Here is a 26,284-nt window from a genome sequence, read left to right on the forward strand (position 1 = left end):
GGCCCCCATCCCGGCCGGGCCCTCGGACCATGTCCGAAGCGCCCGACCGGTCAGTCCGCCCCTGCATCCAGGCCCCTCTTGAATTCCTTTATTGTACTCACCATCACCACCTCCTCAGGCAGAGAGTTCCATAGTCTCTCTGCTCTTACAGTAAAGAATCCTTTTCTATGTTTGTGTACAAACCTTCTTTCCTCCAGACGCAGAGGATGTCCCCTCGTCACAGTCACGGGGATAAATAGATGACGGGATAGATCTCTGTACTGACCCCTGATATATTTATACAAAGCTATTAGATCTCCCCTCAGTCGTCTTTTTTCTAACGTGAATAACCCTAATTTTGATAATCTTTCAGGGTACTGTAGTTGCCCCATTCCAGTTATTACTTTAGTTGCCCTCCTCTGGACCCTCTCCAGCTCTGCTATGTCCACAGGAGCCCAGAACTGTACACAGTACTCCATGTGTGGTCTGACTAGTGATTTGTAAAGTGGTAGGACTATGTTCTCATCACGGGCATCTATGCCCCCTTTGATGCAACCCATTATCTTATTGGCCTTGGCAGCAGTTGCCTGACACTGGTTTTTGCAGCTTAGTTTGCTGTTTATTAAAATTCCTAGGTCCTTTTCCATGTCAGTGTTACCGAGTGTTTTACCATTTAGTATGTACGGGTGACTTGCATTATTCCTTCCCATGTGCATAACCTTACATTTATCAGTGTTAAACCTCATCTGCCACTTCTCTGCCCAAGCCTCCAATCTATCCAGATCCCTCTGTAGCAGTATACTGTCCTCTTCAGTGTTAATTACTTTACACAGTTTAGTGTCATCTGCGAAAATTGATATTTTACTATGCAAGCCTTCTACAAGATCATTAATAAATACAGGGAGTGCAGAATTATTAGGCAAGTTGTATTTTTGAGGATTAATTTTATTATTGAACAACAACCATGTTCTCAATGAACCCAAAAAACTCATTAATATCAAAGCTGAATATTTTTGGAAGTAGTTTTTAGTTTGTTTTTAGTTTTAGCTATTTTAGGGGGATATCTGTGTGTGCAGGTGACTATTACTGTGCATAATTATTAGGCAACTTAACAAAAAACAAATATATACCCATTTCAATTATTTATTTTTACCAGTGAAACCAATATAACATATCAACATTCACAAATATACATTTCTGACATTCAAAAACAAAACAAAAACAAATCAGTGACCAATATAGCCACCTTTCTTTGCAAGGACACTCAAAAGCCTGCCATCCATGGATTCTGTCAGTGTTTTGATCTGTTCACCATCAACATTGCGTGCAGCAGCAACCACAGCCTCCCAGACACTGTTCAGAGAGGTGTACTGTTTTCCCTCCTTGTAAATCTCACATTTGATGATGGACCACAGGTTCTCAATTGGGTTCAGATCAGGTGAACAAGGAGGCCATGTCATTAGATTTTCTTCTTTTATACCCTTTCTTGCCAGCCACGCTGTGGAGTACTTGGACGCATGTGATGGAGCATTGTCCTGCATGAAAATCATGTTTTTTTTGAAGGATGCAGACTTCTTCCTGTACCACTGCTTGAAGGTGTCTTCCAGAAACTGGCAGTAGGACTGGGAGTTGAGCTTGACTCCATCCTCAACCCGAAAAGGCCCCACAAGCTCATCTTTGATGATACCAGCCCAAACCAGTACTCAACCTCCACCTTGCTGGCATCTGAGTCGGACTGGAGCTCTCTGCCCTTTACCAATCCAGCCACGGGCCCATCCATCTGGCCCATCAAGACTCACTCTCATTTCATCAGTCCATAAAACCTTAGAAAAATCAGTCTTGAGATATTTCTTGGCCCAGTCTTGACGTTTCAGCTTGTGTGTCTTGTTCAGTGGTGGTCGTCTTTCAGCCTTTCTTACCTTGGCCATGTCTCTGAGTATTGCACACCTTGTGCTTTTGGGCACTCCAGTGATGTTGCAGCTCTGAAATATGGCCAAACTGGTGGCAAGTGGCATCTTGGCAGCTGCACGCTTGACTTTTCTCAGTTCATGGGCAGTTATTTTGCGCCTTGGTTTTTCCACACGCTTCTTGCGACCCTGTTGACTATTTTGAATGAAACGCTTGATTGTTCGATGATCACGCTTCAGAAGCTTTGCAATTTTAAGAGTGCTGCATCCCTCTGCAAGATATCTCACTATTTTTGACTTTTCTGAGCCTGTCAAGTCCTTCTTTTGACCCATTTTGCCAAAGGAAAGGAAGTTGCCTAATAATTATGCACACCTAATATAGGGTGTTGATGTCATTAGACCACACCCCTTCTCATTACAGAGATGCACATCACCTAATATGCTTAATTGGTAGTAGGCTTTCGAGCCTATACAGCTTGGAGTAAGACAACATGTATAAAGAGGATGATGTGGTCAAAATACTCATTTGCCTAATAATTCTGCACGCAGTGTATATTGAAGAGAATAGGGCCCAATACTGACCCCTGAGGTACTCCACTAGTGACAGTGACCCAATCTGAGTGTGTACCGTTAATAACCACCCTCTGTTTTCTATCTGTTCAGGATTTTTGGCTGGAGAGAACAATGCAGCGTGCTGCGGTATTTTCTCTGCCCAAATACCGTAAAAGGACTGAACTGAAGACATCCTGATTAATGTTGAGCGAAATAGTGTTTTAAGTTCGGCGTCTAAAGTTCGGGTTATTAAAGAATCGCGTTATGGATTCCGCTACCACGGACCATAACAGAATTTAGAATCCATAACGTGATTCTTTGATAACACGAACCCTAGACACAAGTTCGCTCAACACAGAGCTCAATACTGGAAAACATTGACACAAGTGTGAAAGTACTAATGCTGACAGCTCATGTCATTAGAACCGCAGTCGGCATTAGCTGAATTGCGCCTGAATTAAGACTGCAAACCAGAACACAACCTGGGGCATAACGGCACCGACCCCATGCCACAGATAAAGAGACATAGACGACATGAGGAGACAATGAGGAGACAGGCGGCTCCGGCAACTTCTCTCTGTCCTAATCACTCTGACAGAAACAACCGTCACACGTCACACGTCACGAGCGCCTTACGCAGCCTGCGATTGGTCGGCCCTAAAGAGGCGCGAACGGAAACGCCTCTTCCATTGGTCAAGGGGCAGGGACTCTCCTCTTCCAATCTATATAAGACCCTGCGTACGTCGGTGACAGCGTAGTGCGTGCAGTCTGCAGACATGGTGAAGGCAATCTGTGTACTGAAAGGTAACGGGCCGGTGCACGGCATCGTCGGCTTCCACCAGGCAAGTAGCGCCTCCCCCTCCCCTCCTTCTGTGCTGCCTCTGTAGATCTATGGGCCGTCTTTGCGGGTCTCAGCCTGGAGTCGTTTTGCTGAGTCATAGGCACGTTGGGCTGGAGGGCCTAGTAGTGTGCGCTCCAAGTGCTATCAGGTTGTGTCCTGGTTCTGGACCTATAGGCTACAGTAAGTGAGAAGCTGCAGCTCCCACCATGCTTTCTCACCATGCTGGAAGTTGTAGTTGCAGCTCACACTTCACCCCTGTAACCAGAGAGCTGTGTGATTCTCCATGGCGCGGTTACATAATCCCTTTTCTTCTCCTCCCTATCCACTGGTTGCATAACTTCCACCTGTGGCATTAGGGAGTACCCTGCTGGTACACCATGGGCAGGTGTGTGGCAATGTTTTCCAGAGTGTTGGCCTCAAAGGGTAGTGTAATGCGCCAGTATTCCCCAACTTGGCAACCTCCTGTTTGGGACTGTGTTGCCACTGTAGGACGATGGACTACGTAACCTGTTGTTGGTTAGAAGCACTTTTTATTGCCTAATGGAAAAGTATGATCTACAAGATGTTTTTTAGGATCTCTGCTTGCTGTGGGTGGTGAACATGGTGGGGAATACTACCTACCTGAATCTTGTCTCCATTGCTTCACCTCGGATGCTGAAGGTCTCCGGTCTTCCCACGTTAACATCTAGTTTGACCACTGAAGCAAATGACTGGACGTAGCAATGTGGTGAACCCCTTAATGTGTGGATCAGCGGCCTCCAGCTGTTCTGAAACTACAACTCCCAGAATCTACCTTACACAGCCTAATAAGTGTGCATGCTGGGAGTTGTAGTTTCATAGCAGCTGGTCGCTGATCCCTGCCTTAACGTGTTCCTTCCAGCTGACAGAAGTCTGGCCAAGGCTCGTGATGGCCGCACAGTGCAAAGAACAAGGGGGGGTCAGTCAGCACATCCCGGTGCGCGCTGCCATGGCTAGAAACACAAAGGAAAAAACGCAATGCAGCAGCGCTCTGCAAACCCAATAAAGTACAATAATGCCATAGTAATAGAAAATATTCTGGTGCTAATGCTACGCTTTTGTAAACTGAGATTCTTGGCAAATACATTTTTGTACGAAATTATTTCCGCTCCGTCTGCCAAACGTCAAGGCGTAATGGCCGCACAGGTACTTGGCTTGCTGTTAGTCTAGTGAAGTTTCCTCTTGCGTGACAGCAAGCAGCGATATTTGAAGTGACGGGAATCGATGCGTATTGGAATAATGTAAGGAGGATTTGTAGAAGTTTGGCTGCAGAACGCACTGGAGGGGAACCTCTGAGTCGGGCAGACCCGGTCAGTGTACAGCTGGTGCATATATAATATATATTCTGGGATCCGATAACCTGTATCTGCTGTCTGCCATTATCAGACTGCTGTTGTGGCCCCTGCACCCACAGACTGCGGTGAATCCCATCAGCTGCACCACGGACAGGCCTCGAAGCTCTTTGCACGTCGTAACCTCTCACATGCTGCCCTTTAGACTCCCCAAATGGGGTCAAAAGGCAATGAATCCTGGCAAGTACTGCATGATTACAGGCCAATGGGTACATGCATGCCCCCTTTCCCCCCCCCCAGCCACTGACTGGCTCTGCTGGTATGTCCTGATTCAACCTCTGCGCGTAACCGCGTTCCATTCACTGAAATTTCTGGAGCCGTGACCATTTTAAAATAACATTTTGCTTACATTATACTGTACAATGCGTGTTGCAAGAGGGTGGAAGGGGGCTTTAAAGGAAGTCTGCCACCAGGAAATTCATTCAAACCAGGCACAGTGCCTTGTAGGACTAGCTCACCTGACTGCAAGAACACCTTTTACATACCGATCGGAGAAAAAAACACTTAAAGGGGTTGTCTCACTTCAGCAAATAACATTATGTATAGAGAAAGTTAATATAAGCTACTTACTAATGTATTGTGATTGTCCATATTGCCTCTTTTTGCTGGCTGGATTCATTTCTCAATCATATTATACACTGCTCGTTTACAGGACTATGACCACCCTGCAATCAGCACAGAATGAAGTGCTGGGTAATCCCAGCCACCAGAGACCTGCGCTTTTTTTCCTATATTCCTAATGATTTTAATACTGGAGGGGGGGTGGGGGATCTGCGCCACCAATTACTCTAATACTGGGGGGGGTTGTTTCAGATATAGAATTTTCGATACCCAATCAATACTTTTTGTCTGGTATCGACCTCGATACCGGTATTTGCCTCTTTCGATACTAGGCTTCGCTATTGCGCAGTCTAGTATCAGAGAACAGCAGCGCAGGACCGTATGTATTTTGTAGTCTACAAATTTCTGATCCGCATCTGCATTTTTTGCAGACTAGCCTTAAAGGGATTTTGAAGCCCAGCAGGCTTTTCCTGTTGAAAGACATACACCCCTGCTACGCTCCATTGTTTTACCTCCTTGGGGCCCCTTGCTCTCTTCCACAAACTTCTGGATTGTGTTATGTGCGCCACTGAAGCCAGTGACCGGTCTCAGTGTTGCTGAGTCTCCAAGTGCCACATGATCCAGCAGTAACATGCTAAAGCCAGTTATTGACAGCTGTGGCGCACGCGACCTCATCAGTCCAGCATGTTTACAGGTCAGGAACCAGAAAGTCCAGGGAGCTGGAATGAAGGCACTTGGAGCATGCGTTCGCCCACCCAACAGGTACTTCAGGCTGGGCTTCAAAGGCATCTCCATCAAGCAGTTCCGGCAGGCGGTTTTGGCAGACAACAGCCTGCGGGATCTGGCATTGCCAGATCCCCATTGAGTGTAATGAGGTCTGGCGGCAGTCGAGCTGCATTCTGGCATAAATGCTGGGTTTCGGCCAGAGAATGTTGCATATAACGTGTTTTTTTTGTCTGGCATTTGTGGGATCAGGCAGCTGGATCTTGACTGGGATGTGAACAATCTCTTGTGTAAATCTATTATCAGACTGTGCTGTCCTGTAGGGCGGCTTAACATGGGGACAGGTCTGCTCTTGTTAGCCGCCTGTCCTTATCCTAAGCTGACTCTAGGCAGGGGAGCAGTCTAGCAGATCGCTAGAAAGATAAAATGTCTGGAACCATTTGTCTCCTCCCTTGATAAGAGGCAGTGATGGATCCGCTCCGATCAATCACAGCCTACCACAGGGATCAGCAGCCTCCGGCATGTCTGCTGTTCTGAAACTACAACTCCCAGAATCCTCCTTTCACTTCTGTGGGAGTTAGAACAGCTGAGCATATTGCATGCTGTGAGTTGTAGTTTCACAGCAGCTGGAGTGGCGAAGGTGCTGATCCCTGGCCTAGCACATGGCAGCGTGATGTGGATATCGGTGTCATGAGGAGGTAATACATGTAATACAGTATACATGTCTGGTTTGCTACAGTGTCGGTGAAGGCAGGATCTACCCACTTGGAATAGTGTTGGGCTCTGCCCACTAGAGTCGTGCAGCTTTCTACCAGGATTGCTGGTATTTGATGGCACCGATAGGTCTTTTAGCAGTATTCTTGCTGTTCCAAAGGAAATCGCCACCTCAAAGGTACTCTAAGCCAGACATTTCATTGGATCAGTTACAAAACGGCCATGACGACAATGCTCCATCTGCTATAAATGGACTCCTTGCAGAAGGCTTTAGGCCAGACACACAAGGGAGTTCAATGGGAGAAACTCGCAGTGAGGTCCTGTTCTGACCTCTGATGGGGTATGTCCACATGTGATGTGTATGCTTTGGATTTATTTGTGTGAATTACTGTGTCAACATAAAAGGGATAAGTGTCTGACCATGGTTTGACTGATTGGTCCGTCGCTGATCACACAAAGTGTGGCACTGCCGGTGATGGCCATAGAACCGAATACAGCATCAGCTCCATTCAAATGGAAGAGAATGGGCCCCCTTTCTTGTGATCAGGGTCCCCAGTGGTTGGACCCCTTTTGATCACTTATTCCCTATCTTAATCGGACAACCCCTTCAATAAGTAAGTATGGTCACGTGCTGGCAGTCAGTATACCGCCTGTTGTACATGCAAACACTGACTTGGCAGGGAACACTATTTGCAGGATGAGGGCTGCAGCTTTGCTCTGTAATGGTGACGCTGCAGTTCTTCTCTATTGCATTTTGATGTTTAGAAGGTTGAGAAAAAGAAAATCGTTCTGCCTGTGGTTCCCATAGTTTGCTGCAGCCTCAATGTAAAGTACCATGTTATCCACATGTCGCTGGAGGAAGTGCACGGCGGCTCTAATCTAACGTGCTGAACCACTGCCTGCGAGAGGAAGGCCCTTTTATACTGGCAGATTAGGGGTGAATGCTTGTCTCTGAATCTGCCTGTGTAAAGGTGCCACCAATCGCCCCAAGGAACAAGTGAGATGTTTATTCATCAGGTGAAACAACTGTTCATGCAAATACCTCAACCATCTTGTGGGCAGCAGAGTCGCTCCTCCTCATACAGAGTCAGTCATGGTGTTAACAATCACTCCTCCTCATACAGTAGAGGAGATCACTGTGTAAATGCAGCATTCTCCTCCACTGATGAGCAGGCAGTTGTCTGGAAGGAACGCTTCCTTCCTGACCATCTCCTGCTCCACCAGGCCTTAACCCCTTAGTGACCACTTGTATGCCTTTTTACTGACATAAACATAGGGTGTTTTAGCTAAACAGCTGGCTTTAATCAATCATTACATGTACCCAAACTAGAACTTGTCCTGCAAAAAATAAGACCTTATACAAGTACAGTGATGAAAAACACAAGTTATAGCTCTTGGAATGCAATTAGAAAGTGCGTGGTCACTAAGAGGTTAAGGGGTTGCCTGCCTTCTACTAATGACCTATCCTCAGGATAGGTCGTCAATATCAGATTATTGGGAGTCTGGCTCCTGGCAAACCCGCCAATCAGCTGTTTGAAGAAAAGGCAGCACTCCTACAGCACTGCCTTTTCTGCTGTTTACCTCCTCACTTCAGCAGTTGCAGTGTTGAGCAGGTGTAATTGGAGGTATGGTGCCCCCATTCACTCTATGGGATGGCTCCTTCCTGTTCAGGTGAATACTACAGAGCCTTCTCATAGAAGTGAATGGGGACGCCATACTTGTAATTACACCTGCTCACCACTGCAATTGCTGCAGCAAGGAGGTAAACGGAGCCGAAAAGGCAGCGCTTGTATGAGTGCTGCATTCTCTTCAAACAGCTGGTCACTGATTTGATATTGATGACCTATCCTGAGGACCCAACAACCCCTTTTTAAGCAGGGCTCTAGTCGGTAAATTAAACTTCTAGCTACTCATTCCCCACACTCCAGCTGCCTTCAGAACATTTATAGGATTCCCATTTCTAGATTTCCTAAATATACAATAAGATGGTGATGAGTCTTGGTTTTTTGCTTACAGGATGGTGGTGAAGTAACTGTGAAGGGCACTATCAACGGGCTGACAGATGGGCTCCATGGCTTCCATGTCCATGTTTATGGAGATAACACTAATGGTAAGTGAAAGAAATCTGACTTAAAAGCATTAGTCCCTCTGGAGCATGTTCTAGTAGCAATGAAATCTCTTAATGACCACCATCTATTTACTTTTCTCATCAAGGGGCCTTATTCTACAGCAGGGTTTTTATGGTGCTGTAGAATAAGTCATGGATGGGTGTCCAGGGACACTATGTTGATCAGGTCTGGCAGCATCTGTTGGGAATGATGTATTCCCAGACAACTACTTTAGGATACTTTCACACTAGTGTTTACGGTAAGTTTTCTGCTATTGAGTTCTGTCACAGGGGCTCAATATCCTAATGCATTCTGAATGGAGAGCATACTGTTCAGTGTGCATCAGGATGTCTTCAGTTCAGTCACTCTTATGTTATTTGGCCGGAGAAAATACCACAGCATGCTGCTGTATTTTCTCCGGCCAAAATTTCAGAACACATGCCGGATCCGGCACAAAGTGTTCTGGCAAAACTGATCCAGTTTTACGGTCTGCGCAGACCTATTTAAAATGCAGAAAAAATGAATACCGGATCTGTTTATCCAGATGACACTGGAGAGACGGATCCAGTGTTTCAATGCACTTGTTAGACAGATCCGGGTCAGTCTACAAATGCTATCAGTTTGTACACTGGTTTCCAGATCCGGCAGGCAGTTCTGGCGACTGAACTGCTTGCCGGATCTTCACAACGCAAGTGAAAGTACCCTTAATCAGACCTGTTTGGGTCTTCAATGGTTAATAAGATCTACAGGCATCAGCCTCTTGCACACAAATGTTTGTTTTTTTCCATTTGTGTTCCATATACGGAACCATTCATTTCAATGGATCCGCAAAAAAAAGGTACTCTGTATGCCTTCCGTTTCCGTATTTCTGTTCAAAGATAGAACATGTCCTATTGTCTGCATAATGGACAAGGATAGTACTGTTCTATCAGGGGCCAGCAGTTCCGTTCCGCAAAAAACGGAATGCACACGGACATCCATATTTTTTGCAGACCGCAAAAAACTGAAAAAGCCAACCGTCGTGTGCAAGAGGCCTTATGCTGGGTTCACACCTGAGCGTTCTGAAAGGAGCGCTCTGTATGCGCGATTGTACGGGCGTTTACAAGCGCGCATACAGAGACAAGCGAACACACATTGTTGCGCGTTCCCGAAAGTCTATGTACGGGAACGCGCGACAAATGCCCCAAAAAACGCTCATGTACTTGTTTGAGCGTCGGGCGTTTTACAGCGCGTTCGTACACACTGTAAAACGCACAGGTGTGAACTGAGGGTTATATTTGCAGAACAAACAGAATTTGAGTCCAGTAAGTTTGAAGTGTTGGACCTGGTTGGGACATATGAGCAGATCTGCACCTTCACTGACCGCAACAATGGAAATAGCTGGGTATTTAGTTACAGGGTGTAACTTGGCAATGTGGAGATGGGAATGTTTTTTGTTTTGTTGGGCCACTGAAGTACAGATGTGGACAGCACACAGTATACTGTCTGCATCTTTTGCAGCCTCATTGAAATGACTGCAGACACAAATATGCGGTTGTCTGAATGGGCCCTTTCTCAGAAACCATGTGATTCATCTGATACAGAATATATGCTGTCTCTACAGGCTGTATAAGTGCAGGGCCACACTTCAACCCACATGGCAAGAGCCACGGAGCTCCAGAAGATGAGGAAAGGTAACTGGTGACTGCTGTGTACTGTATGTTATCACTGACTAATGACTGCAGCATTAGAAAGAAATGGATAGTCTGTGCACTCTGAATCTTTCAGTCCCCAATGGCTATTGTCTGCAAAACAAACAATGGGACATATTCTATAACCTACAGGACAGACATACGGATGCAGACAGCATCCCAATACATTTTATTAAATAACTTAGTGGCTATGTTAAATGTTTAATTACATGCATTCAGATTGAGGTGCTGGTTTGAAAACTGTAGAATATTCATGGTACAACACTTTTAAAGGGCCTTAAGGCAGGTTTTTAACGGCTACAATGTACAGCCATTTCTCAGGAAGGAAGCGTTCCTTCCCAACAGTTGGCTGCTCGTTCAGTGAACACCATTTACATGCAGCAATCACCTCCACAACATGAGGGTGAGCAATGGCTATTGTGATCGCTTGTCTTCAGGGCAGCAGATTACTGCTTAGATGGCACAATCTGCTGCCCAGAGACAATCATTTAGGTGCCTGCATGAATGACGGGATGCTTGTTCATAAGGTGATCGGAGGCACATTTACTCAGGCAGATTGTTGGGAAAGAGCGTTTGCAGGAATGTACATTCCTGATAATCTGCCTGATATTTGGGCTGTGTAAATCCACCTTTATTCTACAGTGGGGTTTTTATGGTGCTGTACAGCAAGTTAGTAACACAATAGGAGGCAGTTATATGGTCAGTCCTGGAGACCTAGAAAAGTCCCCATAGCTGTCTGATCACTAAGCCTACTGTTAGGGCACAGTGGTGGTCTTTAATTTATTTATTTTTTTACATTTTCAGAGCAGACAAGTTTATATAAGAGGAGAAAAAGGCTTAGCTCACCTGCTTAACGTCCATGTGCAACCCAATGGATCAGACTCTGATCAAAATACAAAGGTGTGCATGCAGCTTAGAGGGCTATTCCAGCACAATCAAAATGCTGTTCCAAGGCCTGCAAATGGTAAAAAAAGGGCCTAGTCCATGCTGAAGGAAATGGCTCAGAATGCCACTTTGCCAATCGCAGAATGCAGCGTTGATCGACCTCTGCCAGTGATTGGCATTCTCAGCCATTTCCTGCCTTGTTGATCGTGGAGTGCAGCAAGGACCTGGGCACCGCTGAAATGACGGCAGCGAAGGGATTGCATGATCATGATTTAACCATTTGCAGGTTTGCATTTTGGGCTGGATAACTCTTTAAATGCCATGCTGTTAAATATGGAGCTCAAGTAGTAAATCTAGGCTCAACGCAGACAAAGGCTTTGCTTTTTTTTTTTTTTTTGCTAGAATATAGCTATTTTTTTATATGCCAGCAAAAGGCATTTCACTTTACATGAAATGGTACATGGTTTGTTCTTTGGCTGCTGCCATTATGTGAAGACTGATTATTGGCCTATCCTTTGGATAAGCCATAAATATCAGATTAGGAGTCTGTTCAGCAGATACTGTGCCCTTCATTGTCTACCACACCTGGTAGTGGTTGTGCACGGTATTTTATATTATATTTCAAGGGAATGTAAAAGGGATAGTGCCAGCCCCTGTCAAAAGTATATAATTTTAAACTAGTGGGGATCCCAGGAATCGGACCATCAGTCTGATCTTGTGCTTGGAGAAATCAATTGTGTAGCTCAGATATTATGAATGGAATCTGTTGGCTAGCCCTATTTACCCTTAAATTGTTTCCCTCAGGCATGTTGGAGATCTTGGAAACATAACCTCCAAAGATGGTGTTGCAGAATTTGAGTTCAAGGATAAGATAATTTCACTGGAAGGAGAACACAACATCATTGGTCGTACAGCGGTGGTAAGTGTTACTGGAGGCAGAAGGTATTGCCCCACAGTTCAAAGTTCCTCCTAATGTTTAAAACCGCAAATGGTGATCAGGTGCTCATGAAATCCGCTTAGGACACTTGTGTGATCTACAACAGTGTATGGTTCATCCATGCCATAGAGAAGCCCTGTTAACTAAGCAGTAAAGTGATCAGTACAGTTGCAACAAGCTGGCAAGGCATGGGGTCTGGGTGCCACATTACTAAAACTTTGTTAAAGGAATCGTAATAAAAAATGACCTGATGTTTAAATGGCTTTAACATTTTTTAAAATGTTTATTTAAATTTTTCAGGTCTCCTATACATTTAAACAAAGATAAAGCTTTGGCACCACTTCTTGGCTTGTACAGATCACTTTACTATAGTTACCTCCTTATCTGTCACTTATCCTGCCTGTAATGATACCATTTCTGTGTATAGATAACACAGGATCCTCCATTCACAATAGGTGATTGTCAGAGCTTATCTAGTCTTTCCTTGTACAATGACCTCTGCACAGGTCAGAGCCTGCCTAGAAAACTCTCATAGCAGTCAGAGGTCCCCTCCTGACGGTGTCTATGGCCCATGCAGGGCCATCTTTAATATTGATTGGACCCCCCTCATCTCTGCAGTGTGTGACAGACATCTTGGCTTCCTCACATTCTATCATTATCCCCCAACTGGAGTCCCCACAGTGTTATCCTGCCGCTTGCTGTGCCCCCCCGGGGTGTAGCTATAGGGGGTGCAGAGGTAGCAGTCGCTACCGGGCCCAGGAGCATGAAGGGGCCCAAAGACACTTGTGCCGCATAAGAAGACACACAAAGCACTGAGGGAAGGGGGGCCCAAGCTGAACTCTTGCATCGGGGCCCATGAGCCTTTAGTTACGCCCCTGCCCCCCCCCCCCCCCCCCCCCAATGCCCCCAAATACTATCCTGAAGAAACATTACTGCCCCCCCCATAGTAATAGTGCTCCTCATAGTTCCACCAATAGTAATTCCCTTCTAGAATGCCCTCATTAGTAACACTGCCAGAACCGTGATAATGCTCCTCAACAATGCCCCCATTATTAGAAGAGCCCTCCCATATTAATACCCTCAGTCCCCAGTAGAAATAAGGCCCCCTATTGTTCCCCCAGTGGTAATAAAGCTCCCTACAGACCCCTCCGTAGTAATAAGGCCCCCATAGTGCGCTTAGTAGAAAAAAGGCGGATCTAGAAGACCCTCCTATAGAGCCCCCAGTAGTAATAAGACCGCCTATAATGTCCCCAAGCGTGAGATTTACATGGCAGGGTGTGGCCAGAGATGGGAGAACAGATCCTCTAGGAGTAGGGGTAACGCCCCCCCTGCTCCTAGCAGCTAATTAGCATATTATGAAAGTTCTTGAGTAACGGGGGCATAGATAAAAGTAGGAAGACTAGTTGGGTTCAGCTGACATTAGCACATCGCTAATGTCAGCTAGTTTAATAGGGTTAATTCTGGTGATAGAAACCCTTTAAGGCTACTATTCAGATAGGTGTATTGTGTTCCTGTTTAAGTGAGCGCTGTAAATATAAAGCCCTGCTTTTTTTTAATTTTATTTTTCAGGTCCATGAGAAAGAAGATGATTTGGGGAAAGGTGGTGACAATGAGAGCAAGGTGACTGGCAACGCCGGTGGTCGCCTGGCTTGTGGAGTCATCGGAATCTGTCAGTAAATGTGCAAGGATCAAAGATCTGCATTGTTCGTTCAGCACCACTGCAGGATATCCAAGAAAAACAAGCCTTCTGTCCTTATATGCATCGTAGTTCTGTCAGTTTAGTTTGCGGCATTCTCCAGTGCCGTCAGTGGCTGTGATATCACGTTTTATATAAAACATTATCAATACCGTTCTATTTTTCGGCTGGTCATTTAAATAAATGCAATAGTGTATTTCCAGAATGTGGAGGAAGGGTTACCTGTGATATCAGCTTAATATCTATTTACTAAAGTATCTTGGTGAATGAAAAGGGAACGCTCTCCTTCAGACTGAACCTTTATGGAGGTATTGAATGGGGTCTGAACGTACAGCCTTCCGCCCTCTGGTGGATCCAAAGGTAATGTGGAAAGGTTTCCTAGCACTAAAGCTAATGTGAGCTCCCCTTCTATTTCATGCACTGATTATCAGGCTGCGTTAACATATTAGATTTGCCTATGGCAAACTTGGCTCATTCACTAGACTTCTAATGGAGTTTTGAGCGCTGTGGATCCTTGAGACTTGGCCAGATTCAGTGGGGCCAATCCATGTGGAGCTAAACTGCAGGTTTTTTTTTTCAGATGAGTGTCCAGTGTGGAAGGTGACTTCTCATGGGTGCTGCTGGTTTCACAGGATCTCAAGTGGTATGATTTATAATACTGTCTGACCTTGCATCTACATAATGCTTTTAAGTAGGATGGCTCATTCATATGACCTTAAGAGCTCTGTGCTGTGGACCACACGGCACCAGCTGTCTGGATCCCATAGTGTGCTGTGGACCTGTTGACTTGAATGGGTCCATGATTCGCAAAATATAGTGAGAAATCTCTTGTGGTGCAGAGGCCCAAAAGCCCATGGAAGCACTTTGTAGTGTTTCCATGTGACTCTGCAGAAGATGGGGCATGTCCTATAGGTCACAGTATTTTATGGACCAACAATACGGACACAGAACTGTTAGGTTGTGTGAATAGGTCCTAATTCTGTAGAAGCAAGGTCATGCAGAGATGCTTCATAAGGCAGTGTGATGCTGTGAAACCAGAAGTGTCCATAGCAGGAAATTGTGCTCCCGTATAGTGTCTTCTGCACTGACCATTCTGGTGTGAGCCTTGGTGGCACCCTACTTTTTTTTTTATTGCTTGTGAACAGCTACAAAATCCTACATGCATTGGGTGTGGATTTTGGCACTGAATCCACATTATCATGAATGGGCCTTATGGGCGTCGCAGCCACTGTTTATGCATTATTAGTGCATAACTAGTCAGGGTATTGCATAGAACAGGGGTCGGCAGCCTTTGGCACTCCAGCTGTTGTGAGAATACAATTCCCAGGATGCTCCATTCATCTCTATGGGAGCTATGAGAAGAGCAAAGTATGCATGTTGGGAGTTGTAGTTTCCAACACCTGGAGTGCCTGAGTTAGCCTACCCCTATCATAGAATGTGGTGATGTAAAAGGGCTGCTGAATTCTAAGGGGTTCATTTTTGACAAGTTGGTTTTTTTGATTCTGTTCTTAACCCTTGTGCAGGTTCTGCCGAAGTTATGAAGAGGTGCCGACCTCTACATAACTTCAGCACCAGTCTAAATGTAAGACAGCTTCCTTGCGGTCTTACATTTAGACCATTTTCTATGCTTAAAACAGGCATAGAAAACAATTGAATAAGAGGAGCCTTTCCCCCTTCTACGCCCACTTTTTTGACCTGGTGTGAGCAGGGAGAAGTTGCACACAAATCCCCCTCTGAAAATTGGCCGTATGTTAATAGATTTTCCACTCAAGAGTAATGCACAATGTGAGGGCACAGTCACATGTTGTGGCACATTCTGATGACCTAATGTTCAATGATGGGAAATACACATTTAAAGTGGCTTTCCTGTCATGTAAAGACAGCTGTCCTCACTGATGCTGCTGGTTTGGATACCACATCTGTCAATGTTCCTGCCACTGGCTGCAGTGATGAGCGGCCCCAACCAGTGATTGGCTGCACAGCATTTCCAGCCATTTGCTATTGTGAGACTAGCAGGAAGTGGGTTGCTGCGGTGGTAGGGGGTGATGAGTATGAACTCTTGTTTAAGGGTACTTTCACACTAGTGTGGTTCTCTTCCGGTATTGAAATCCTGTAAAGCGTCTCAATACCGGAAAAAAGCATCAGTTTTGTCCCAATGCATTCTGAATGGAAAGCAATCCGTTCAGTATGCATTGGGATGTCTTCCATCCTATCCCTTGTACAGTATTTAACTGCATTTTATTTTTTTTCTGGCTAAAATCCTGGAACACTTCTGCACTTGCCAGATCGGCATTAATTTCCATTGAAATGTATTAATACCTGTTCTGGAGATTGCCACATCACCAGATCCAGTTTTCTGGTCTGCACATGCAGTTCTTTCTAGCTTTGAATTTTTTTAATACTGGATCCATTATTCCAGATTATCCCTGTATTTCAATGCATAAGTCTAACGGATCTGGAAAAAAAAAATCTGTTTGCATACTGATTTCCAGATCTGGCAATGGACCCTTAAATCTGTAAACCCTCCCCCAGAAAGAAGGGAAAAACTGGATGCCCTGCAACCAAAACTGGGCTGAGCTACAGCTTTTCTTAGTGACCATAGCTAAGTGCATTGTCACCTATGAACATGTGGCTACATAGGAGTTTACTGTGTGGCCATTAACAACGAAACTGCTTTTAGCTGCCATGTGTGAAAACAGATGGATTTTGGGTGCACCTGGGGAATGGTGTGAATTCTCTATGGGAATATTTATTGCCATTGATCTCGCTTTACACCCATGGGATTGAGAGAACATGAACAACATCACAATACACATAATAAAAATTCCATCTAATTTTCTAAGTTTGTATTTCTTGATATAGACGATGTTAACATGACACATTGCTACACCATTAATGTAATGAATTGTTTTATTACAATTCTAATGGCACACTACAACAATAATTTGGCATATGTACTGTAATGTTAAACACCTACATGTGACAGTGAGCTGTAACTCCTTATAGTGAACTATTGATATTCTAATAGAGAAAAATAAACCATGGGAAGAAGGATTCTTTCTGATCAAATTACTGAATAATGGCCAGTAGGAATTGCCAAGTTTTAAACCATGAAATAATTATTTTCTCCACGTTGTTGCAAAGTGAATACAATTTCTGTGAAGCAATGAACTGACAATTTTTATAACCTCATTTATGAGTCAACCTGCTAACACATATTGAAAGTGACATTAAGACCTGCTTTACATGTGTTAAGGGGCTCTTACCTTTTAGAAAAAAATATTTTGGATTATAGGGCAGAGACTAGTGATGAGCGAGCATGCTCGGCCGGATACTTGTTCGGCTCGAGCATCGCTATGCTTGGCACATGCCGGTACTCGGTCAAGTACCACATGTGCTAGAGCACCATACTAGAGTCCCCTCCCGGCATGGTTCGCAGTCAAAGTACGGCCATCACTGTAATGCCAGTAACCATGATTGGCTGGCCAGAACGCGTCATCGGGTGCGGCTCATTGCGAGTCAGGGAGAGCTGGGCTTAGGAAGGGACAGATAGTGTAGGGAGTTTGTGATCGCAATTTATTCAATTTTAAAACATTTTAAAGACCCAAAAGTCCTTTTAAGGACTATTGTGTGTGGTGGCAGCAATTTAATTCAAAGTTGTACTCAAATTTTTTTATATACTTTTCAAAATAGCGATTATTTTGCTATATAGAAGGTGTCTGCAGTGACTTGTGATATCTGTGCAGCAATACCTTCTGTGTGTCAGGGGCAGAGTATTAGTGAAAATAATATCCCCCCCCCCCCCATCTACATTTTTGCTGTCAACAGTGCAATCCGTGAATTGTGTGATCTGCACTTCAATACATTGTGTGGTTGTCAGGCCTAGATATAAGGGAAAAAAAATATATATAAAGAGCAGAAAATGGTGTCTGTACCACAGATTCCAATAATCTGGGCCTAATATAGTGTCCATATTCTGTGTGTTTCTGTGACCTATACTGTCCTGCATCAGAAAACTGTGTTTTTAGCTGACTGTAAAACAATCTGCACCACATCTAGTGACAAAACTATTATGAAGAAGGTGAGCACTAAGGGATGGGGAAGTGGGTGTGATGGTGCATGCAGAGGCTGTGGTCCTGGGAGCAAGGAAACTGTGCCTGCTGCCAGTGCACCAGAAAAAAAAAAAATCCACCGTACTCAGCTTCATGTCCAACAGCCTAAGACAACACTGTCCAAGTTGGACCAGTGTGAACAGTTGGTCGGTTGGATTGCTGAAGATAATGCTTCCAGTTGGTTAAGCATCACCCTCTCTTCCACCAAGTCTGGTCAACCGAATCCTCTCTCTGATCATCCTTCCTCCCACCATGGCGAGGCTTGCCAAACGAGTGATACCACACTCGGATATTCCGAGGAGCTCTATCCAGCTCCACTATTACTTTTTGCCCTCGCGGCCAGCACAGTTGAAGAGACACCTGAGATATTGTGCCCTGATTCCCAACCTCTTGAGCTTTCATAGTCAAGAAAATTATGAGACACAGTTACCAATCACTGAGGTTGTGGTTAGGTCAAGTCAGGAGGATGAGCAGAGTCAGGAAGTGGAAAAGGAGGTGGTGGGCGATGAGGTCACTGACAACATGGGAAGGTGAGCGAGGACAGCAGTACAGAGGGGGAGGGATCCGCAACAGGCTCGAAGAGGCATTGGGGTTGCAAAAGGGAGAAGTCGGCCCACACCAAACAGGCCTGCAACCGTTACAACGAGCACCCCCATGCGTAAATCTACCTTGCCAAGGGGTAGGTGTTCCACAGTATGGTGCTTTTTTGAGGAAAGTGCACACAACTAAAGAGTGGTAGTTTGCAACCTGTGCCATACCAAAATGAGCCAGGGCGTGAACACTAGCAACCTCACCACCACCAGCATGATCCGCCACATGGCATCCAAGCACCCTAACAAGTGGGCCAAATGCATGGTCCACAATCTGGGTCTGCGGGTCACACCACTGCCTCCTCTTCCCCTGTGTTACGCACTGCTGGCCAATCCCCTGTCGAAGGCGCAGGCCCAGATGCCCCTCGCCCTGTACCTGGACCTTCGCATGAACCATCAGCAACAACATCCACTTCCCTGTCCCAGCGCAGCGTCCAAATGTTCATAACACAGTTTTTTGAACGCAAGCGCAAATATCCACCCACAGGCCATAGCACTAAATGCGCAACTTTTGAAATTACTGGCCCTTGAAATGTTGCCATTTAGGCTTGTAGACACTGAGACCTTCCGCAGCCTGATGTCGGCGGCCGCCACTATTTTGCATGGTGTGCCGTGCCCGCCTTACACCAGCATGTGTCCCAGAACATCACCCGTGCCCTGACTAACGCAGTTACTGGGAAGGTCCACTTAACCACAGACACATGGACAAGTGCTGGTGGCCAGGGACGCTACATTTCCCTGACCGCACACTGGGGGAATGTTGTGGAGGCCGGGAGTGAGTCGTACCCTGGGATGGCACAGCTGCTACACACGCTCAGGATTGTGGGCCCTACGTCCATCAGCAGCTATATTACTGGCTCCAACCCCCCCACTTTTCCTCCTTCGCAGCCTCCACCTCCAGCAGCAGTCAGCCATCAGTCGCTAGCTGGAAGCAGTGTAGCACTGCTGTGGGTAAGCGTCAACAGGCCGTGCTGAAGTTCATCCAGAGACAAACCGCACACTGCAGCAGAGCTGTGGCAGGGTATAAGGGACCAAACCGAGCTGTGGCTCTTGCCACTCAACCTGCAACCAGGCATGGTTGTGTCCGACAATGGCCGTAACTTGGTGACGGCTTTGGAGCTCGGCAACCTGACACACATCCTATGCCTAGCCCACGTTTTAAACTTAGTGGTTCAGTGGTTTCTTAAAACCTACCCCAATTTGCCAGAGCTATTAGTGAAGGTGTGCAGCATGTGTGCCCATTTCCGCAAGTCGTCCACAGCTTCAGCTGGTCTGTCAACGCTGCTGCAGCAGCGCTTCCAGCTCACTGACTGTTGGGCGATGTGAGCACGTGCTGGAACTCTACGTTCCAAATGTTGGCCAGGCTTTGTGAGCAGCAGAGGGCAGTTGTGGAATACCAGCTGCAACATGGTCGTCGCCTTTCGAGTCAACTGCCACTATTCACAAGTGAAGAGTGGGCATTGATGTCAGACCTCTGTGAGGTTTTAAAAAACTTTGATGAATCCACACAGATGGTTAGTGGCGATAAGGCTATTATCAGCGTAACCATCCCACTGCTGTGTCTACTCAAACGATCACTGCTCACAATTAAGGACGACACTCTGAATGTGGCAGATGAGGAAATGGGGGAGGACATTACACAGGGTGATAGCCAGCCCACCCTCAGTTCGTCTTCTCAGCGCGAATTGGACCATGAAGAGGAGGACCTGGAGACAGTTGCCTCTGCTACAGAGGGTAGTACCCATGGAACTTTAATTCCATCTGTTCAGCGTGGATGGGCAGAGGAGGATGAGGAGATGGAGTCATCCTGATGTCGACATCGACGTCTTGCCTGTTGGTACTCTGGCACACATGGCTGACTTCAGGCTGCCTTTCCAGCGACCCTCACGTTATACGCATTTTAGATAACACGGATTACTAGGTGTTCACCCTTCTCAACCCCCGCTACCAAGAGAACTTCTCATCTCTCATTCCTCTGGTCGAGAGGACGAGCAAAATGGTGCAATGCCAGAAGATCCTTGTTGGAAAATTGCTACAAAATTTTCCATCCGACAACGGTGGCGGCAGAGTCCGTACTTCCTTAGGCAACCGAGGAAGGGAGACAAGGGAAACACTCTCCAAGGCATGGGACACTTTCATGACACCCCGCCAGCAACCTCACCCTGAAGCGCAGCCTAGTGGTACAGGGAGGGAAAAGTTTTGGAAGATGGTGAAGGAATACATAGCAGACTGTGTCAGCATCCTAAATGATCCCTCAGTGCCTTACAACTACTGGATGTCCAAGCTGGACACGTGGCACGAACTTGCACTCTACGCCTTGGAGGTGCTGGCCTGCCCTGCTGCCAGCATTTTGTCTGAGCGTGTATTTAGTGCTGCTGGTGGTATTAGAACAGATAAGCGTATCCGCTTGTCCACTGACAATGCTGACAGGTTGACTCAGATAAAAATTAACAAGGCCTGGATTGCCCCTGACTTCTCAAAGCTGATGATGAACATAAAGGCAATTTCAATCTATCATTTATAATGTACTCAATCTACTGTAGTGTATTCCCATGCACCTTTTCCACCACAAAAAAATGAGTATATGGTTGAATCTCGTTTTTTCCTCCTCCAGCTTGTCTATATTCCCTCCACTCTAATTTTTTTTTAATAGGGTCAGCTCAACTGCAGGCCCTCAACTCACATTTTTTTTAGAGGGTCAGCTCACCAGCAGGCCCTCACATATAAAGGCTTACAGGGTCAGCTCACCAGCAGGCCCTCGCATATAATGTTTTACAGGGTCAGCTCACCAGCAGGCCCGCACCTAAAATATTTTACTTGGTCAGCTCACCTGCAGGCCCACAAAGCAATGTGAATGAGGCCCTCCTTTATGTGATATGCAGGTTGTATCAGAGTGCCTCTTCCTTGTAATTTTGGGCAGCACATGCACTTTATATACAAGTAAATATACAGGAAAGAATGTTTTCAATCAATTTGTCCTATAAAATCGATTTTTTACTTTGGTTTTGTGCGTAACACCTTAATTAGATTGTGTCCTGGTGATCACTTTAAGCCCTTTTAAGCCTCATGAGCAGCAGCATGGTGGTAAAAATGAGTGGCAAGGTGACATGGTGTAGAGATAGCAGCATGAGGAGGCCACATAGTGGCACAATGACAGAGTCTGGATAAAAGACTAAGGCCACAGATTATTTAGAAAGATGCAGATGGAAACCATCTGTGGAGCTGTATCACGGTCACCTGCAGATTAATGCAGCTGCAGCTTTGGGGCCCTGACCCAGAAGGGGCCCATCCAGGAGGAGGAGGACTAAAGGATTTGGTCAGGGCCCCCTCAACAGTATTACACAATGAAATTAAGATACAGTGACAGTATATAAAAACGGATGGAACAGGTGCCGGCCCTGGTCTGAGAGAGCGATCTTTACTAGCCACAGGAATAGGGGTGGCGTGAAAGGAAGGGGTCGCTAAAAAATTACTGTGGGATTGAGCCCCATTCAAAAATATGCTGTGGGGCCCAGTCAATTCTTGCTACGCCACTGATGCAAACCACAAAAGCAAGTTGGGTTTATCGATTACAAAACTTTAATAAATCTGTGGAGCTGTATCATGGTCACCTGCAGATTAATGCAGCCATCAAATTAAAGTTGGGTTGGTCGGTTCCAACTCAGCTCACCAGCAGGCCCGCACCTAAAATCTTTTACTGGTTCAGCTGACCTGCAGGCCCGCAACTCGAATCTTTTACTGGGTCAGCTCATCTGCAGGCCCGCAACTCATGCTGCCTTGCTTTCAAGTAGTAGCCGTTTATCAGGCTCCCTCTCTGAAATCAGACAATGATTCCCCGTTTCCGGTGGTCACCATGTTAGGCGCATAAAAGAACATCGAAAGTTTGATAGGGAAGATATCCAAATGGATCGTGGACGTCACGGAGACGTGCGATCAGGCAGAAGTGTTCTAAAGTCAACAAAGCGGCAGCAGAACCTCTCCTGTATAACGTTTCCTCATCCAAAATACTGCAGTGATATTCGCTGTAATTTTGTATTACTCATTTCAATAACAGGGCATCTTAAGAGTCCTGTATTGTTATTTATCGCCACTACCTCCCCGAGTCGGGAGTGGGTAATTGCCGCGCGCCTGCTGCCTTCCTTGCAATTTTGTGCTTTAATAACTTGACCATGCCTCTCTGGGTGGTTCACAATTATGAAAAAAAAAAGTGGCAAGGCAACAACAGCCAAAAAAACTGCTACTGGGCAAAAACCATTTGTCCTATACTAAATCGAGTGTGCAGATTACAAATCCGAAGTCAGAATTGTTGTAACACGTCACAAAATAGCTATGCGTAAGTATGCCTAAATGAATCAAGCAATTGGAAAGCATTGAATAATTTTGAACAGAATGAGTTTTACTCCAACAATTACCTGATCTACATCAAAAGTTTGTATAGTAAACAGTGTATGAAAATGTAATGGAATAACAAAATTTCTTGTTTTCAAGTTTAAAAGTCTTACTTGAGCAAGGCCCAGTACTGTTAAAAGTGCTTCAGGCATCTGCTTTTGCATTTGTGTACGGTCACATTTTCTCGTTGCAAAAACCAGCCGTAGTCCCCCATCATGTTGGGATTCCAGCGGTCTTGATACCTGTTCTCCATTGTAGAAATATCTTTATGGAACCGGTCTCCATGTTAGTCACGTACGTGCCCCAAATTGGGTGGGAAAAAGTCAAGATGGGAATGTAAGAAATCCACTTTCAAGGACATTCGGCAGCCGAGTTGTTCATATGCTGTTGTCTACCAATTCAGCATAGTTTGCAGCTCGTCTGTTCCCAAGGAAGTTCTGCACTACTAGCACAAATGCATCCCAAGCTACAAGACGCACACGCTTTGCCAGATTCTTGTGCTGATCAGAAGTAGTGTATTTGCCACATATGTAGCAAAAATTGTCTGGATCCTTAACACATTTGTGTTTATCCATCTTAAAAGGGGTTGTCCGGGATTGGGGACATTGTTGTAATAGTACTAGAGTAACATACATATGTCACACATGCATGTCCTTCCTACGGCACATTTCTGAAGCCCCATTTGGATACTGCAAATTATTATCCCGAAGTGACTGACTATTTTTGTAAAATCCGTGACGCACCGGGTCTCTTGCAGGCGAGCGAAGCCTCTTCTTCCGGCTTCACAGGGAGCCCGGTGACATCACAGTCAGTCTAACTCATTATGCAGAGGGGCGGTAACTAGGTATGCAGATATTGTGCTAAGCCACGCCCCTCCGTTCTGGTGACGTCACCGGGCATGGATCTTTCTAATAAATTTGAGGCAGAATGGAGACAAAGCTAGGAGGAGTTTATGGGTGTAAATATGGGGGAGAAATATGTGCTGCTGGAGGCAGGATACGTATGAGGAGGGCGGATAGATGGAGGAGTGGACAATATGCGGCAGGAGGCAGAATATGTATGAGGGGGGCGCGTGTAGGGACGACTTGAAAGACCGTAGAAACCAGGATATGCCGCGCTGCGCTGGGACCCACAGTGCAGTGCGGCAGGAAGTCATCACACAAATAAACATAGAATGTGTCTGCAGATAAGAACCATTTGGCCCATCTAGTCTGCCCAATAAGCCTAACGCCATCAATGTCAACAATCTGTGGGGGACCATAGGAGCCATGCAGCAGTGTAAAAAATACCTGAAAACATCGGGGGAACCTTGACTCAGCTAGTAATAGTGAGCAAAATTATTTTTTCAAAAATACTTTAATCTCGGACAACCCCTTTAAGTTTCAAAACTGATAGCTCTATAACAGATCACTTTATCAAAATCTGTCCAGCTTGCCTTATATACTTACTGCTGACATCAGCCTAAGTGCGTCCAAACAGGTCTGGACATGTCCAATGGAATATCTCCAATATAATGCATTAACATTATAACTGAATAGGTTTTGCATGTACTTAAAATCTAGACGTGTCAGGCATATTCCAAGTTCATATTTGGAATCAGCGCAGCCATTTTTGTATAAATCACATGTTTTTCTCTCGGTAGCAAAATCTTTGTTGCGCGGTGTTATTGTCCGCATTACGGACAAGGATAGGACTGTTCTATTAGGGGCCAGCTGTTCCGTTCCGCAAAAATACGGAATGCACACTAACATCATCTGTATTTTTTGCGGATCTGTGTTTTGCGGACCACAAAATACATACGGTTGTGTGCATGAGCTCTAATCCAGAATAATCCCACTGACATAACTGGGTGCCAGTAGCATGGCTTATAGGAATACATTTTATGGCTACCTTCACACTGGCGTTAGGCTTTTCCAGCAGGCTGTTCCCCTGCCGCATCTGTACTACCGTTTGAAGGCCGCCCGGCCCCATTCACTATAATGAAGACTAGCCGGAGATCGGTCCTCCCTCTCGGCATGTTTGCCGTGCTGCGGCCGGATCTCTATTATAGTGAATGGGGCCGGGAGGACTTCCGGCAGCACACCCGTGCAAACGGTGGTGCAGATCTGGCAGGCTGCTCCCCTGTCGGAACAGCGTGCCGGAAAAGCATAACGCCAGTTTGAAGGTAGCCTTAGACATCAGAATTACTGGGGAAAAGTAAAATATATTCATGACATTTATTATTATTACTAGGGGTGAGCGAATCATGCTTCGGATCTAGGATCTGAAGTCGATTAGTTAAGTCAGAAGTCTCACGAGTCTCGAATTTCAGGCTTTGATTCTACAACTTTAAAAACATTTTAAAACAGCAATCCGAAGTCGGCTTCGGTACAGAGTGGTACCTCGGTACCGAAGCCAACTTTGTATTGCTGTTTTAAAAGGTTTTTAAAGTTGGCCGAAGTTCTTAATGAATTTTGCCTCTGCGCAACGCATACATTTTAATGTTGTACTGAGACAGGTCTCCGTACAGCATTAAAACGAAGTTGGGGAACTAATCGACTTTGGATCTTGGATCAGAAACACAATTCGCTCACCCCTAATTATTACCAAGATCTGATATGATTGAACACAATGGGGCTCATTATCCAAACTGTTGAATTAGTTTTGTTGCTGTAGCAACAAATCAGCTTTTATTGTTTGATAAAAACTTAAAATAGGGGGTTGTTCACTTAACACCCTTATCTCTTATCGCCAGAGAGGAAAGTATATCACTCTCAAAAACTTGTTTTCAGACACTGTTTATTTGAATGGACACTGTGTAATGCCTAATCTCTCCTATGGTGGCGCTGCAGGAAAACTGAACACTTAGGTTGCGAGGCAGATTTTCCTGCAGGAAAGCCAGAAGTGGATTCAACATGGAGGAGAAGTATAAATAAATCCTTCCTTTATATTTTCAATTCCTTTCAAATCAATTTCTGGCTTTGGCTGAAAAACCTGCACAAAATTCTGCCTCAAAACCTCCTCACAGATTACAAAAGATCACTGAGGGCCCCAGCAGATGAACACTTTGTGATCAGTTTAAAGGGAAAAGGCCCACTAGATTTTTTTTATTATTATTTTTCTGATAAAAGCTACAAGCAAATAATTATGGGGCAGCAACTTACCTGAGCCGATGCTCTGCTAACAGATTTTCAGCTGTATGCTTTACAGCAGCCACATGGACATAAGAACTGGTGTCTGAAGGCGACTT

At 45.4% G+C, this 26,284-nt stretch overlaps 1 protein-coding gene across 1 annotated transcript; it reads left to right on the plus strand.

Annotated features, from left to right (window-relative positions):
• Positions 1–3,132: 3,132 nt before the first annotated feature.
• Positions 3,133–14,122, plus strand: SOD1 (superoxide dismutase 1). Its single transcript, XM_040423186.1, has 5 exons — positions 3,133–3,280; positions 8,664–8,757; positions 10,359–10,428; positions 12,136–12,250; positions 13,838–14,122. The coding sequence occupies exons 1-5, from the start codon at positions 3,215–3,217 to the stop codon at positions 13,943–13,945; spliced, it is 453 nt and encodes a 150-aa protein (XP_040279120.1). The 5' UTR covers positions 3,133–3,214; the 3' UTR covers positions 13,946–14,122.
• Positions 14,123–26,284: the final 12,162 nt, after the last annotated feature.

Source organism: Bufo bufo, chromosome 3 (assembly GCF_905171765.1).
Source record: "Bufo bufo chromosome 3, aBufBuf1.1, whole genome shotgun sequence".
Classification (NCBI taxonomy): Eukaryota; Metazoa; Chordata; class Amphibia; order Anura; family Bufonidae; genus Bufo; species Bufo bufo.

Bases quoted from the DNA above. Each gene is read 5' to 3' on its own strand.
- SOD1 (XM_040423186.1), top strand. From the start codon at position 3,215: ATGGTGAAGGCAATCTGTGTACTGAAAGGTAACGGGCCGGTGCACGGC. The intron at 3,281-8,663 runs GCAAGTAGCGCC...TTTTGCTTACAG, and splicing joins GCATCGTCGGCTTCCACCAG to GATGGTGGTGAAGTAACTGT. The intron at 8,758-10,358 runs GTAAGTGAAAGA...CTGTCTCTACAG, and splicing joins TTATGGAGATAACACTAATG to GCTGTATAAGTGCAGGGCCA.